The sequence below is a fragment of the Rhineura floridana genome, chromosome 1 (assembly GCF_030035675.1).
Source record: "Rhineura floridana isolate rRhiFlo1 chromosome 1, rRhiFlo1.hap2, whole genome shotgun sequence".
NCBI classification, from domain to species: Eukaryota; Metazoa; Chordata; class Lepidosauria; order Squamata; family Rhineuridae; genus Rhineura; species Rhineura floridana.
Genome location: NC_084480.1, coordinates 49861132 through 49877971, shown reverse-complemented (window position 1 = coordinate 49877971; position 16840 = coordinate 49861132). Strand labels below are relative to the sequence as shown.

The 16840-nt window shown below is 41.1% G+C and overlaps 1 protein-coding gene across 3 annotated transcripts in view; it reads left to right on the top strand.

Moving 5' to 3' along the window:
- FCHO2 (FCH and mu domain containing endocytic adaptor 2) overlaps positions 1–16840 on the top strand; it is a 166184-nt gene that overhangs the window by 65492 nt on the left and 83852 nt on the right. For all 3 annotated transcript variants that reach the window (XM_061621139.1, XM_061621129.1, XM_061621125.1), the window contains 3 exons: positions 8236–8280; positions 9403–9475; positions 10786–10810. In XM_061621139.1, coding sequence (XP_061477123.1) covers positions 8236–8280; positions 9403–9475; positions 10786–10810 — 143 coding nt within the window. The remainder of the gene's footprint in view (positions 1–8235; positions 8281–9402; positions 9476–10785; positions 10811–16840) is intronic.

Genomic DNA, 16840 nt, shown 5'->3' with positions numbered 1-16840 from the left:
GCCAAATTACCCTAGTGGAAATCTGTTTGGGGGCAGTGTTCCTTGCAGTAATGGGATGTAATTATGCGTGGGTCTAGCACTGCCCAAAATCACACATGCTTGAAACACAAGTGCATGTGCGCGCATGCACACACATTTATTTCCCATGAAAACAGAGGTATATTATTATTGTTATTTAATCAATCAATCAATCAATCAATTAATTAATTTGTATCTCGAGCTTCCTCCCAGCAGGAGCCCAGGGCGGCAAACAAGGCACTAAAAACACTTTAAAACATCATAAAAACAAATCTTAAAATACATTAAGACAAAACAGCGTTAAAAACATTTAAAAAACTTTTTAAAAAAGGGTTAAAAACATTATCAAAAAACATATCAAGCAATTCTGACACAGAATATTAGTAACTCCACTCAAGTTTCACCTTCTCCTTTTCATGTATGTTTGCATGTCTTTTTTTTTTTTAAAGCTCTCACATGCCTTCTGTTTGTCCTGACTGAACCAAAGGCACAGAAGTCAGTAATTGTTGGCTTACTAGGCCTTACTACCAATGTGTTTTTTCATCAGGTCTGAAATGTTTCAAGATGTATGGGAAAGCAGCCTTATCTGCTGTGCTGGCCTGGGAGCGCTCATTCAAGGCCAGACAGTAGTTGTCATGGTAACGGGACATAACAGCTGGGAAAGTTGTAACTGCTGTTAGTTCTTCCTTCTTCTGTGTGTGTCTTTGAAGCAAGCAGGTCTATCCTTGAAGGGGGGGGGATTCTACTTGTAACTATCCTCTTAAGCCTTTGGCCGTAATGTCTTAGTAAAGACTCTTAAACCTTTCTCAAGCCTCTGTGAAGTTTCTTGCTCAACTTAACTCCATCGTAACGTATGCTGTTCATGCAACAACGCTCACACATCAACAGGGTTATGGGCCCAGATCCACAGCGCGTTACACAGGAGTAAGTGGCTGGTCTGAACGGCAGACGGAGTTCCAGAGAGGGCAGCTTGATTGATTGTGCCAGACGGAGGTGAGCAGGATGGCTGCAGTAAACATGTCTGGAGGCTTGCCGATGGAACGACTTAATGAAAAGAATTATGGAAGCTGGAGGCCAAGGATGCGTGCTTTCTTGATAAAAGAGGATTTATGGGAAGCTATTGATGGAACACCCCCTGCACCCCTTATAGCGGCCTGGACTCGGAACGATGAGCGAGCGCAAGCTTTTATTATTCTGGCTCTATCCGACTCTCAACTGCTACACGTGAGAGATGTTACAAATGCCAAACAGATGTGGGACGTGTTGGAGGCTCTTCATGTGCAACAGACCGCGGGATCTAAATTGTGTTTGGCAAGGAAGCTGTACCAGATGCGCTTCACGGGTGAGTGCGAAATGAGTGAGCATCTCACAGAATTCAGACGCCTATTTGCTGAGTTGCAGGATCGAGGCATGGAACACTCTGTCCTTCAGAAGACCTATTTGATCCTGGCTTCACTCGATGGGACTTGGAATAATTTTGTTATGGGAATTGAAGCCATGCCTGATGGTGGGCTGAATGTAGCCTTTATTGAAGAAAAGCTGACCCAGGAATGGCAGCGGAGGCAGGAGGCGAAAAGTGCCGTGCCGAAGGAGGCAGCAGGAAGCAAGCAGGAGCAGCAGCGGCTAAAGGCTTGTTATGTTTGTTATGTGGGCATCTTCAGAGAGACTGTGCAGTCAAGCGAAACTCCAGGGACGGAGGCTGGAAACAGAGCGGCAGTGTGAACTTTGTTTGTAAACAGAAGTCTCAAGATTTAGGACCTGTTAACTGGATTCTTGACAGTGGGGCGAGCCATATATTAATCAAAGACAGGAGTTTGTTTTACACGTCTACAGATGAGCAGGACTTTGTGCAACTGGCGGATGGATCACGCAAGAATGTGGAGGCTCGAGGTCTGGTGAGATTTGATAAACTTGGAATACTGTCAGATTGTTTGTTTGTACCAGAATTGGCTCATAACATATTGTCAGTCAGAAAACTGGTGAGTTGTGATTTTTCAGTATTGTTTCACAAAGACAAATGTTATGTAATGAGGGGAGATCAAGTGTGCATGCAGGGAAGCCTGAATGATTCTCAGTTTGTAATAAAAAGCAGTCAAGCAGGGTGTGCTGTGTTAAACGCTGAGGCACACACACATCAAGGCTGCGTCCATGAATGGCATCAAAGGCTGGGGCATGCAAACTTTGACACGATTAAGAAAACCCCTATGCATAGTGAAAACATGCGGTTGAAAGATTGTGGACAGTTAATGGATTGTGATGCATGTCATAAAGCGAAAATGACAATTGCTCCAATTAACCGGGAGGCTGAAAGAACCACAAGAGCTCCCTACCAGTTAGTTCATGTTGATTTATCAGGGCCAATAAACACTTCACGAGGAGGTGCGAGATTCTTTATGGTACTGGTAGATGATTTCTCCAGATACACTAATCTTTATTTGCTCAAGCATAAAAGTGAAGCTGAAACTGTTCATTAAGAGAATCGAAACTCAACATGGCGTTACTGTGAAAGCGATACACTCAGGGAGGGGAATTCACGAGTAAAGCATTGAGTGACTTCCTTGAGAGTAAGGGAATAAAACAGAATTTCACTGCTCCATTTAGCCCGTTTTCCAACGGGACTGCAGAGAGAAAAAACAGGGTGCTTCAGGAAGCAATGAGAGCCATGTTAATGGATTCCAGTTTAGGGAATTCTTTCTGGGGAGAGGCAATTTTGTATGCGAATTACATTCACAACAGGGTATTACACAGTGCACTTGGAATGTCACCTTACGAGAAAATCACTGGCAGAAAGCCGAAAATACAACACATTCAAAAATTTGGGGCACGTTGCTGGGTCCACATTTCACAGGGAAAAAGAAGAGGCAAGCTTGCACCCAGAGCACAGCAAGGGTTTGTTTTGGGATTTCAGAATGCATATTTCAGAGTTTGGTTACCAGAAACACAGCAATTAATTCTGAGCAGAAGCATTAAAGTTGCAGAAAAGCCTTGGGATCAAAGGCAAACAGTCATTCTTACAGGATCAACTGACACACAAGCACAAACGCAAGCACAAACATTCAAACCAAACCTTGACATAAAAGTGGAAGGCACACAAATTCCTCTTAGGGATGCGTTAAATGAATTGATTTGTGGGAAACGCAGAAATAAGAAACGCAAGGCTGAGGAAATGGAATGTCCTGAACAAGCTGTGCCAAGTACCAGCTCAGAGATGGGGCTGAGAGAGCAGAAGCTCTAGTTCCTTTGAGACGCTCTACAAGAGCGAACATTGGCAAACCGCCTGAAAGATTTACTGTGGGGGTAATTACCAGCCCAGGTATGCATAAACAGGTTGAGATGGATCCAGAGACACTATATTTGACCTGTGTTCAACCGAAATTTGATTGAATAAAGTTATGAAATGTACTGAGATGTTCTGAAATGTACTGAAATGTAAACTGGATCTGTATGATGTAATGTACTGAAATGTATTACAGTTGTATTGTAGAAAATGTGGTATTGTTGTAATGGATTTACAGACATGATGAAAGGGGGGAATGTTGGCTTACTAGGCCTTACTACCAATGTGTTTTTTCATCAGGTCTGAAATGTTTCAAGATGTATGGGAAAGCAGCCTTACCTGCTGTGCTGGCCTGGGAGCGCTCATTCAAGGCCAGACAGTAGTTGTCATGGTAACGGGACATAACAGCTGGGAAAGTTGTAACTGCTGTTAGTTCTTCCTTCTTCTGTGTGTGTCTTTGAAGCAAGCAGGTCTATCCTTGAAGGGGGGGGGAGAATTCTACTTGTAACTATCCTCTTAAGCCTTTGGCCGTAATGTCTTAGTAAAGACTCTTAAACCTTTCTCAAGCTTCTGTGAAGTTTCTTGCTCAACTTAACTCCAACGTAACGTATGCTGTTCACGCAACAACGCTCACACATCAACAGTAATCTCATCAGAAGAATGCATATAAGGTCTCTGCACACAACTCACCTGCAAGTCCTGTCTTCCAGCTATTCAGAACCTCAAACTTCAAAGTGCAATTGCATTCTGAAAATTACATGCATATAGTGCACAATGTATGGAAACCTTTTTTTAACATATCTTCAGAGATCACCTCTACTTCTTTGCTGATACATTTTTCCTCTGCTTACAGCAGATCTAGTAGATGATGGAGTTGCAGTTGCACAATTTACACATCAAACTTTTAAAACAAAGTCCGCTGCAGCTATAGCTCCCCACTGAATAATTGACGGTTGGGAAGGGATCTAAATAATTGGATGAAATCCAGCTATGGTCTATGTCAGGATCATAGCTCAAGAGGTCCCCACCCCAAACTTAGGCAGTTTTGTTCAAGAAAATACTGGATGTGATCAGCAGTGCGAGTGGGAAGTGGAAACATCTCACTTATGTGTTGGTGGCAATGTACTCTTGGAGAGAAAGGGATGGAGAAAAGGATAAGGTGCTTGAGAAGATGGTGGTTGCAGATGCATCTGGATCCATTTCAGTCCAGTTTCTGGCCCAGTTTCAGCCTGGAAAGTGCTTTGGTTACCCTGATAGATTACCTTTATTGAATGGGACAGGGGAGTACTGCCCTGTTGATTCTTCCCAACTTCTTGGCAGCTTTCAGTACCGTGACCACAGTATCCTCCTGGAGTGACTCTGTTGGTTAGGGGTCGAGGGCATTGTATTGTAGTGGTTTTGCTCCTATCTCTGGGATCGCTACTGAACTGTAGTACTAGTTGACCTCATGACAGTTCAATAACCATATGAAGCTACTGGGATGAGGGATTTGGAGCAAAGTGTCATCGGTATATTGAAGACACCCAGCTCTAGTTGTTCATTCCATCTGAATCAGGAGAGGTAGAAAATACAATGGCCTGGTGCTTGGAGGCATTGACAAACTGGATGAGGACCATTTGACTGAATCCTCATAAGGTGGAGGTACTGTGGATTGGCAGCTATTAGGTCTGGGAATTGGGGAGATACTATTTAGGATGGGATAGCACTCCTCCCCAACAGAGTAGGTACATAGCTTGTGTGTACTCCTTGATTCATAGCTGTCATTGGAGGCCCAGATGGCCTTTGTGTCAAGGAGTGCCTATATCCAGCTCTGACTCATTCAATAGTTACAGCTGTTCTTGGACCAGGATAGCCTGCTCTAGTGATCTCGTATTTGGATTATTGCAGTGAGCTCTACTTGTGGCTGCCCTTGAAAATGGTCCAGAAATTGCAGCTAGTGCAGAATGCAGCTGCCAGGCTGTTATGTGGAGTATTGAGAATGTACCATGTAACACCTATCATTAAAGCTCTGCATTTGCTGTCTAAATATTGTTGGGCTTGATTTAGGGTGTTAGTGATGGTTTACAAGACCCGGGGCCCAAATATCTACAGGAGTGCTTCCTGCAGTGCCAGCTAATTCAATTCATAAGATTGGCCTTGTGTGCTCTGCACATAGTCCCTGCCAGATTTTTGGGAGGTCACCCAAAAAATGAAAACCTTTTTTTTGCCCAACTTTTGCAATTTGATAAATGAGAGGTGATTCTTCAGCAATGTATGTATGCTTCTGAATGTCAGTTGCTGGAAACCTCATGAGGGGAACTTGCTGTTGTGCACAGGCCCTGGCTGGCTTTCCGTAGGCAAGTTGATTGTCCACTGTGAGAGCAGGATGCTGAACTACATGGGCCCCTGGCCTGATCTGCTATTGTCTTCTTAAACTCTGTCCTCGTTCTAGATGCAAAAAAAGAACACCACTTGAAATCAAACTTTTGAAAAACCATCTTTTTGGTAGGCACTTCATAGCAAAAAGTGATCATTGGGCATGCCGGCTGGGGCTGGTGGAATCTGCTGAGAGCCTGGTACTCAAGGCCATGCGGGCCTGAGAAGGTTGAGATCAGAGAAGGGAGGAGGGCCTGCAAGGCGCGAAAAAGTGAAGAAGCTTCGGGAATATGATTGCATCAGAAAGCCCCCTGATTGGCTAATTCATCCTGAACCATTGTGTGCCTTTTCCTTAAGTATAGGGGCTGAGACCCATAGCCGTTGTTCCCCCTGGACATGCGTTCCCCTGGGGCGTTCTCTTGAATGTTCCCCTGGATGCCATGTGGGGTTCCACTGTTTCTTACCATCCTGATGTTATTCTCTCTAAGGAGAGATGAGATTTACCAACAACTACCTCTTCAGTAAGTAGAACAGGCTAGTTAGTTTATTATTTTCCTATTGTGTTTTGAACTCTGTGTTATACCTGAACCCCTGGATGGGTGTGGTTTTGAGGAATTGTTTTGCTGCTATATATTAAATGTGCACTTATATTTTTAATAAAGCTACTTCTTATTAACCTTGTGTATTCATTGAGTGAGACCAATTTGGTTCTGAATCCAGCACCTTGACCACTGGCCATAACTACCAAGAAGAAGGGATTGATTTTGGATTTACCAGAGGCCTCTGGACAAGGAGTACTTGTTTGGCTCTTGTCTTTAGGAATCCTTGGTTTACCTATATCTGGGCTCTGAGTGTCCCCTAGCTCAGAGTGGAACCAGTTGAAGGGGTGGTGGCAGCCTATTTTCTACCTTGCAGGGTTGGTGTTGGTTTGCACAGCCTTGGCAAGCGGAATTGGGAATTGGGTTCCAGATCAATTGCCCAAAGTGGGGGAATTGGGTCTGAAGCATGTCATGCCCTCGGGCCCTCAAGAACCACGGGGTGCATGCTTCAGACCCAATTCCCTCACCTAGAAGATAGGCTGCCACCACTCCTTCAACTGGTTCCACTCTGTATTAGGGGACACTCAGAGCCCAGATACAGGTAAACCAAGGAATCCTAAAGACAAGAGCCAAACAAACACTCCTTGTCCAGAAGCCTCTGGTGAAGCCAAAATACACTCCTTTCTGGTAGTTATGGTCAGTGGTCAGGGTGCTGGATTCAGAAGCAAACTGGTCTCACTCAATGAATACACAAGGTTAATAAGAAGTAGCTTTATTAAAAATATAAGTGCACATTTAATATATAGCAGCAAAACAATTCCTCAAAACCACACCCAACCAGGGGTTCAGGTATAACATAGAGAGTTCAAAACACAATAGGAAAATAATAAACTAACTAGCCTGTTCTACTTACTGAAGAGGTAGTTGTTGGTAAATCTCATCTCTCCTCAGAGGATGGTAAGAAGCAGTGGAACCCCACATGGCATCCAGGGGAACATTCAAGAGAACACCCCAGGGGAACGCATGTCCAGGGGTGGAAGTTAGAGTTCCCCACCCCATATAGTAGAAAAGGAATTCACATTAGTGATTTAATTGGTCTCAGTAGCCAACCAAAATGTGTTGTTTCTCTTTAACCTTCACCGACTTGAGGAAGAATAGAATCTTATCCCTCATGGTGAACAAGCCTGAGTCATGTGGAAAGTAGTGATCTGTCTTTCTGCTTTCTCAGTATCTCCAAAGCTTAATGCAGCCTTGGGGATGAGACCCTGCTGTATGTAACCTTGGGAGAAGGGAGGATGCTCTCTCTGACCTCACACTAAGGGCCCCTCCAGACTGGTGTTTTTTTGCACAAGTATTTTGCAACATGCCATTGATGCAATAAAAGTGCATTAGTGATGAATTTATAGTGGACCCTCAGTTTCATTCATTGTTTTATGATGTTTCCTAAATGATATTGAATTATTTCCATCTGTCCAGACACTTTGCGCTATAGCACAACAAATTTGGGACCAAAAACTCCTGCTAACCTTGGAACATCTGTGGGATGAAAAGTTATAGGGCTTTAGCAGGAAGCTATGGGATATGCATCAATTGGAAAGGAAAGTGTATGTCTGCCCTAATACCTTCCTGAGCACAAACAGTATTGAAAAAAGATTGTGTATAACCACACTGTTACTATTATCAGCTCAAATCAGCATGAATGCACAATACAAAGAATGTCTGGAGGGGCCCTGAGTGTCTCTTGCCAGATTAAAAAATGCCCTTGTCAGTGTAAACACTTTTGTGGGCCCTTATAAGAGACTTTTTGTGGCGAGGGGTGGGAGTATGGCTCTGCAAGGTAATAAATCTGTATTTAAACATTTGTATTAACAGTAATGTACTATCCAAGTCACAGGCACCTTTTTGAGCCATCAAAATATGTTAATAGGTTCATCTAACAAATTTAGTTGAGTAACTATTGCATCCCTAATCTTAATGGATAATGCTTCTCCATAAATTAAAGCAAGAAACAGTATTAGAATAACATTGTTTTTCATGTTTTAAAAGGACTTATTGAATTTGAAGAATGTAATACAGCCAGTGCAGTTGAAGGTAAGTTTCTCTTGCATTGTTAGTTGTATTAAAATGTACACCATTAGGGAAAGGATTTAAAAAAAATTAAGGCTTAAAAGTAAGAAGTAAAATACATTGCTCACATTAAGATGAAATAAAGTTATTTCTGGTGTAACACAAAATGATCACAATCCTTACAATTTGCCTTCATTAGGAGACAGAACTTGCTTAGTCTGTGTGGTACCATCATAGAAACTTTGGTAACTTTCCTTGAAAGAACGGCAAATGTCACACACGCAGATGCCCTTACATATAAATGTCTCTGCATCTGAAGCACATAACTTCGGAGTACCCCCATAAATCTCTTCTTCTGAAGTATTCAGTGCTTGAAGATGCTCATTGCTCCCCCTATCCTAATTATAAACACTTTAATGGAAAATGAGCCCTGCTGATCCCTTTCAAACTGGTTTCTGTATGAAATATTATCTAGATAGTTAAGTCTAGTTTCATACCCACTTTTGAAACAGAAACCACTTTGGTTGCAAAGAGATTAACTTTGTTGACTGACCTGGACTTCTCAGATGCTTTCTGTTAATCTAATAGCAAAGTGAAGAATTAGGGCCACAGCTTTGCAGTGGTTCCATTCTTTTTTGTGAGAAACATCTGAAAAGATGGCTTCACACAATGGAATTTGTCCTGTGGAGTGCAGCAAGTTTCATTCTTCTCAATAAACATCTACATGAAACCAAGGGAAAAAGATATATGGAGAATTAGAATCAGTGTACTGAATAACATTTAACCTGGTTCTGAGGAAAAGGGGATGGTGTTAAGTGCCAGAAGCTCTGAACAGATGTTTAGGATTTATGGTAAACTACTTGAGGATGACAAGACTAATGCTCAATTCAGACAAGACAAGCACACCAATTGATATGGGACTTGGTAGTTATTTGATGTAGTTGTATTATATCTCTTTCCATATATGCCTGAATCAAGTGTAATTTTCTATACATAGGGTACTCTGCATATAGTTCAATTTCACATTTACGGACTCACACTGTTAACTGGAGATTCAGTACCTATACTGTTAACGATGATTTAATCTTAATTTTCATACAACATCTAATCTTAATTTTTATCTAACAATAAATACTTGGTTTGCAGGGATAAAGCCTAGAAAAAGAAAGCATTTTGGTTTACCAGGGATTATTAAGAAAGAAAAAGATGCAGAATCTGTGTAAGTATGTTTCAAACTTAGTAAATCATTTAAAACTTTTTAAAAAGCATAAAAGTGTCTAACAATTTTAATTTTACAGTTCTTGTTGTAAGGTATAATGCTGCATGAAACCTAATATTTTTCCTAAAAATGTTCATAATCTTAAAGCCTGTTTTTTTCCAAAGCATTTAATGTAAAATATTATCAGATTGGCACTTCAAATCTCTTTTTAACAGCAGTGCTTATATAGATAGGACTTTTGCTAAAAATACATTTTTAAAAGACTTCTGTGATTTGAAATGCATCTTCTGTATCCCAGAGATACAGAATGGATACAGAGATGGAGATTGCACTTTGGCCTTCTGGAGACAAAAATAATTTGATCAACCAGAACAATTAAAGGAAAAGTCTGCCCACCCATTTGAGTGTTTTGGCTTACATTGCATTCGTAGGCTTATGTGGGAGAGGTAGACTCTATCTTATGAGGAGGTTTCTGTTTGAACTGTTGCCATTTGGCTTAAATGGCAGTGTTTTTTTTTTTAAGTTTAAAAGTGTGATCGATTGAAGGGCTTTTGCTTTCACACTCAGTCAAAGGTGGCAAGGAGGCTCCTACCCATGGTGGTTGGTAGTCAATCCGACCTTCAGCAAAAGAAGTGGAAACTGCCCTCTAGCATTCCTTGAGCTTAGCAATTTACCATGAGACAAAATTTTGCCTTGTCCAATTAACTCATCCTTCTGAGCCATTAGTGGTTAAGTAGTACCTAAGATGGGTAGCAGTCTAAATTTCATCTGCTGACGAATATGTAATCCTTAAAAAAATAAAAATAGTGGTTAAAGTAATTTTTTAAAATATGTATAATATGAATCTTAAACATTTCATCTGTTTTTATGAACGTGTTTTAAACAGCAAATACCTTAATTGTGTAAACACCTTCACCATTGTGGGTCTGAAGGTGTCGTCGTGGCTCTGTCTCCCAAGAAATCCTCCTGGCTGCATCTCTGATAACTTTCCATAGGCAGCTAAATTCCAGCAGGTCTTCAGCTGACCAGTGTCTGAATTCATCACACCTGTGTGGTGATTTTTATCTGTAATTCTAGTTATGTAAGTTTTTATTTTGTAGATTTTTAAAATTTTAGTTGCCTTGGGCATTTTAATTGAAATGAAAAAGTGATCTATATCCTTTTATATTTATAATTAAATCAATGTCTATACCCTGATTTGAAAGGTGTTAGAAAGAAGCTATGTATCTAGTGAGATGAGACATTAAATAGAAAACCAAAAGAGACGTTAGTAGATAAAATCTCTAACAATTCACTTTTTTTATAAACAGGGAATGTCCAGATGCCGATTCAGTTGTAAGTAGTCTTGATTTGTATACAGTTGAATAAAATTAATATCTTTCAGGAACTTTATATATAGTATGTTCCTTTCATCATTTTTTAGTTTCCCTTGGCCACCTTGTTGGTGTTTAATTCAAAATTACAGAAAGGTGGAACTCCTTGTGGTTGAAATGAAAGAATAGTTTTTCATTAAAATATTTTTAATTGTTTTTAACTGTATTTTATTGATTATTTTAATATTTTTGTAAACTACTTAGAGGTTTCATTACAGTCAAGCAGTATATATTTTTTAAAAATTAATACATTTATTCTAATCATGTTATTCATGGAATTAATGATTTTTGAAAGCTCCAGGGGTAAAGCAGTGGAGTGAAACAATACTGGGATTGACTTGTAGTGTTTACTTTTTGACTTGCTTGTTTTGGTGCTCATTTGGTGTTTAATAATTAATGAGAGTAAATGTGTCTGACATATTCCTTTCCTTTAGTACACCAAGTATTGTTGTTTATTATCCCCTTCCCCAACAGAATAACTCAGTTTCATAGTTTCAGAACATAAATTTGATCTTCTTTCTGCAGCAGTGTCAGAATGTTGCATATATTCTCAGTTTTCTCTAATGACAGCTGTAGCAAGTGACACCAGTCTTCACTCTGCAGAGTTTGTATCAAAACTTAGACAAATATAACAGAAATATCTGAAAAGTACTAAGTAAACTATTGTCCACAGTTAATTTTCCATCTTCAAATAAAGGGTGCAGTTGGTGACGTTTTCTTGAACTGGCTGGGATGATTCAAATATTAAATTATATTAAAAATGTATGCAAGTTTTTAAAAATACAACATTGAACTTATAGGTGATAGTGACTTTCTTGTGTAGAAGCAGAAGGAAACAAAAAGTTGGCCTTAGAATATTGATGACTAATGCATTTGAATCCAAGACCTATATAAATTGGACAAGGCAATTTAAATTCCTTAACAGAGATGATATAACATCCTGTTGCTAACCATGATGACCTTTTGTGTTACTTTACCAGTGATGTGTGATGTTCATCTGGTCCTTTAAAATATTGGTCCCCGAGATTCTATGGGAGCTTCCAAATAAGCAATTATGCTAGGAGAAAAGTTTCCATCACTGAAGGTTATATGCAGTTGTTCTATCTCAAGATACCCTGTCAGAATATGTGTGTAGTCAGACACCACTATGTTTACATGATAATTTGAAAGTTGAGGTCCATGCATTTCACATTTCTGAATAGAAAATGACTTCTTGACCCTGCATCTATCATTTTGTAATACATGGTAGAAAACTCAAAATGATGTGTTAATGGCAAAATCTACTGTGCACAGGAACACCATGGTAAGGAATCCCCTGGGCTATCAGTGGCTGAGCAAGTAAAAGTGTTAGGTCACTTTGAAGGGGACTTAGAGGGAGATATTTGTGAGCTGAAATAGACATGAAAATTATTACTTCGTAGTTACCTTGCCTTCACCCAACTGCTCCATATCATAACTGTGCTTGATACTCCATTTGAGTAGAGATAGAAGAGGGCTACGTAGTTGCATATCTATCTTGCCCATGGAGATTACAGGAGGCAAATTGTGTAAAGTTCCTACATAACACAATCATTCTTGAAGACAGAAGTGTAGCTAAGTCCTCCACCTCCAGGTACCATCCAGTCACTAGTTTCAGGAGGAAGAGATTGCTAAAATGAGGTTTCTTGAGCAGGTTATGACAATAGTATGTCATCATTCTATTTTATAACATAAAGTAAAGTAAAGGTATCCCCACACTTATAGTGCGAGTCATTTCCGACTCTTAGGGTGACGTCTTGTGACGTTTACTAGGCAGACCGTATATATGGGGTGGGATTGCCAGTTCCTTTCCCGGCCTTTCTTTACCCCCCAGCATATGCCGGATACTCATTTTACCGACCACGGATGGATGGAAAGCTGAGTGGACTAACATAAGAACATTTAAAATTATCTATTGTAAAACCAGTTGCACCTTACCTTTTAGACCACTACCATCTTGCCCACATTTTAAGTTCACTTAAAAGACCAGCTGACCTGCTTTTTTAGCATAGCTACAGGTAAAGAAGAGCTTGTTCTTCAGTTTATGTCACAAGCTTTCCAAAGTAAATGTTTAACAGTATTTGTTGCATTTAACTATGATAGGTAACAAAATAGGATTCCAACTTTGACAATGGAACTTCAGAAGTCCTTTGGTTGTAGTATAATATGGGAATATACATGGCCTCTAGCTATTTGTATTTGTTCCATGTACTTTGTTGTCAAGTTGTTAGGATAAAATGTCCTATCAACAAGGTTAGCTGGAGGTCAAGCATAGCTAAAGCTTTGTGATTCTGAAGAAGTGGAACCATGCACTGCCATTCTTTCTGTTTTTAAATCATGTTGCTTTATAAAAGCAAAATGTACATGTTTTTGAAACAGAAACTATATTTAAATATTCTGGATGGATATTTTCTGCTGCATTTTTCCAGTTTTAAATTATGAAGTTGGTATTTGCTGAGAAATCTGTAATCCTAAGAGAACTTGTTTCATAATCTATAAAAAGTATACGATTATTTTCTGATCTTCAGGAAAAGGAAGAAGTAAAAAGGAGGATAAGAAATGGTCTATAATAAAACAGGCAGCACTAGCTATCTGATGTGGTTATTTTGCCCAGACTGTCCCAAGTGTAAGGCTGCATCAATTGGTATAGCTCTGGGTACTGACCAAAAAAATACTTTTATGATGCATAATAAAGAACTGCTTCTCACATTCACAAAAACAAAAATAAACTGATGCAAAAGTAATTCATGCTTTTACTTTTTAAGCTTTTGAGGTAATATGAAGTGGGTAGAACATGCATTGTTGCAAATCACAATTTCCCCCATTTTGCACACTATTCAGATATTTACACCCACATTTTGATACTTCTCTGAATGTGTCAATACACCCAGAGGTTATTAAATCAGTAAAGACCTAGGGCATTGCTGTAGTGCATTGGCATTTTCTGTGTTGAGCCCCATATCTATACATGCCTAAACCCAAATTAAGAGCTTTGTAAAATATGGATGAGCTTACTCAGTATTAGCTTAATGCCAGCAATTCTGATCCCTAAACAAGTTTGTCTCTTTCAGTTACTTAAAATAATTTATATCCCACTCTTCCTCCTTAAGGTCAGAGTGATATACAATAAAAACAGTAAAACAATATAAAATAGCAAATACTACATTACTTCTAAAAGGTGTTCAGGGTTTGCTGAATGTCCAAATGGAGGAAGAATAATTGAAAAAGCCATTCATGCTGCTATCCTATGTGCTTAATTGGGAGTAAATCCCATAGAGAGCCTACCACATGCTCTTAATACTTGCCCATTGTGCCGTTTCAGATATAGCAGGGAGGGATTGACTGGGTGATTCCAGGGAGTCATTAATGCCTCACTTAGAGGAGAAATGATGCCCACCACGTTGAACGAAATAGTGATTTTCCCCAGGTAGCATCTATCACGTGGGTAGTCATAGCGCCATCTAGTTTCTGAAGGCAAGAATATACTTGAGTTAATATCTGTAGTGAGCGAGCCCCTCCTACTCCAGTTTCATTCTTGCCTTTGTTTGAGGCTGTTCATCTCAGTAGCGTAAGGCTAGAGTAGGATTAGTTCTCAGTGTGTGTGTTTGTTTAGCGCATGTGTGAGTGAGTCTGGTGTTTCCTTCCTCGGTGGGGTGGTGCTTGGTTCCCTCCCTTTTCCTCCTTGCTCCACTTTTTAAAATTTTGGGCATCGTGGGGTGTGCTGAGGCTCCTCTCGCCCCTGCCTTCAGCAGCAGCATTCCTCACCCTCCCACTCCTAAGGCGGGTAAGAGCCCAGTGCTTTCGTGCCTGGCTCTACTGCCTTGGTTCTCAGCTCTGCTGCATTCTTGCAGTATCTCTTCGAGACCCTCTTCCTGACGCCACTTCTGTTTGAGGCTCCTGTGTGCGGCTCCCGTTGCCCCGCCAGCTACTGCTGCGGCTCTCCCTGTGGCTGCTTGCCGCCTCAGCTGCCAGCCACTCTTCGACCATCCTGCCTCCGGAGCACAGTTCCCTTTGCCTCTTGGCGTCTCTCGCCACGTTCCAGTTCCTTCCAGTTCCTTCCCGTTTTCTGCTGTTTTCCCCAGCGGCTTGCAGGGGAGGCCTGCGGCTCCTGCCTCTTCCTTGCCATTAGCCTCTGGGGGCTCGTGGGCAGCTGCTTAGTGGCGACTCCCGTCTCTTCCCCCCCCAGGCTGTTAAGTGCCCCTGGGCAGCAATGAGTTCCGCGACTGCCATTTTGGTTGGGCTCTCTCCTAGTTAAATTTCCCACCCTTTTTAAAATTTGAATTTCCTGCCCTTTTTTATTCCTCTTCTCCTGTGATTGAATTAACAGTGAGTAATAGGATTTTCTACAGAACTTATTTCAATTCAAGTATAGAGGCTACTGCTCTTAGTATTGAGGATAGTACCACACACACCCTCACTGTGGGCATGTACTGTCACTTCTTTCCTGGTATAGTGCACAGGATCAGTACCGCCCCTCAGTGAGCATGTACTGAGATATTTTTCCTCAGCTAGTGCACAGGATCAGTACCGCACTGCCCTCCACCTGTGGGCATGTACTGAGCTTCATTGTCTCATTTAGTGCACAGATATATATTTCCTCAGCCAGTGCACAGGACCAGTACCGCACCCCCCTCTACCTGTGGATGTGTACTGCGATCCATTGCCTCATATGGTGCACAAGAACAGTATTGTGCCACTACCTCTCTCCGTGGAGGTACATCTGAGACTGGCCCCCTCAGCTTGCATCTCTCCTACTGCATCTACCAGCACGTGAACGGGCTCCCTCACCAGCCTTGCTGCATGTTATAATGGCAGATCAGTGACCCGAGACAGATCCACAGATAGGTGGTAACCAGCATTGCAAGCCTCAGTCACATCACAAGGCTTCAAAGCGCAAGCATCCCAAGCTCCACTCCAAGGCTGTCGCCAAAACTAAACATCTATCTACTAGAGTTGCCAGGTCGGAACCATCCAAAAACCTGAGAAAATGGGGGCGGGCCCTAGTGATGTCATGGGGTGGGCCCTAGTGATGTCATTAAGCATGATACATTAAGTATCAACCACAGTTGCTTGGAGCATACCATTCAAAAAAAATTCTCTGATTGGAAATTAAAATAGAAATCTTACCTAAAATAGGGTGTTCCCAGGTCCATCTGAAGTGACAAGGTCATTCCTTCTCACAAGCTTAGGGAGCATGGATGCAAAATGGAAATGGACTGCCTTCAAGTTGATCCCGAATAGGGTTTTCATGGGAAGCGGTATTCAGAGGTGGTTTACTATTGCCTTCCTCTGAGGCTGAGAGGCAGTGACTGGCCCAAGGTCACCCAGTGAGCTTCATGGCTGTGTGAGGATTCGAACCCTGGTCTGCCAGGTCACAGTTCAACGTCTTTAGGGAACATTTAATCTAGTTTACTTGCTTCTGGCAAGAAGGGTTTACGTGCCCCCAGGCCAGGCCATTATTGGAAGAAAGGAGGTTAGTGTTGCAGAGATGTTAGATGGGAGCACAGATAGATGCCCCTGAAGGCAGCAACTGTAAACATGCTTATTAAGGAGCTAAGCCCCATAGAACTCAATAGGACTTACTTCTGAGTAGATATGGTTGCAGCCATGTTAAGGACAAAGGAGGGCATTCTAGGCAAGCAGTTGGCAACTGCCTGTCAGCATTGTGCTGTTGCTAAGACTTGACTGGGGATCGTCCACAAAGTTATCCATAAGGCACTGCAACTTTATGTGTTGGCTGGCTACTGTTCTATCCGTCTCTATTCAAAGAAATTGAACAATCACAATTATACAATTACCTCTAGGATTAAGGTAAAGGTAAAAACGTGAGAGAGAAATAAAACCAATAGCACCAGGTTACAAACAATTTTTTTTATTAACAAACACTGTCTTTTAGAGAACAAAGGCAGGTTACATCACCAGTCAAACTGCTAATCATAATCCAATTGCTAGTCCCAACTAGAGTAGAGACCCA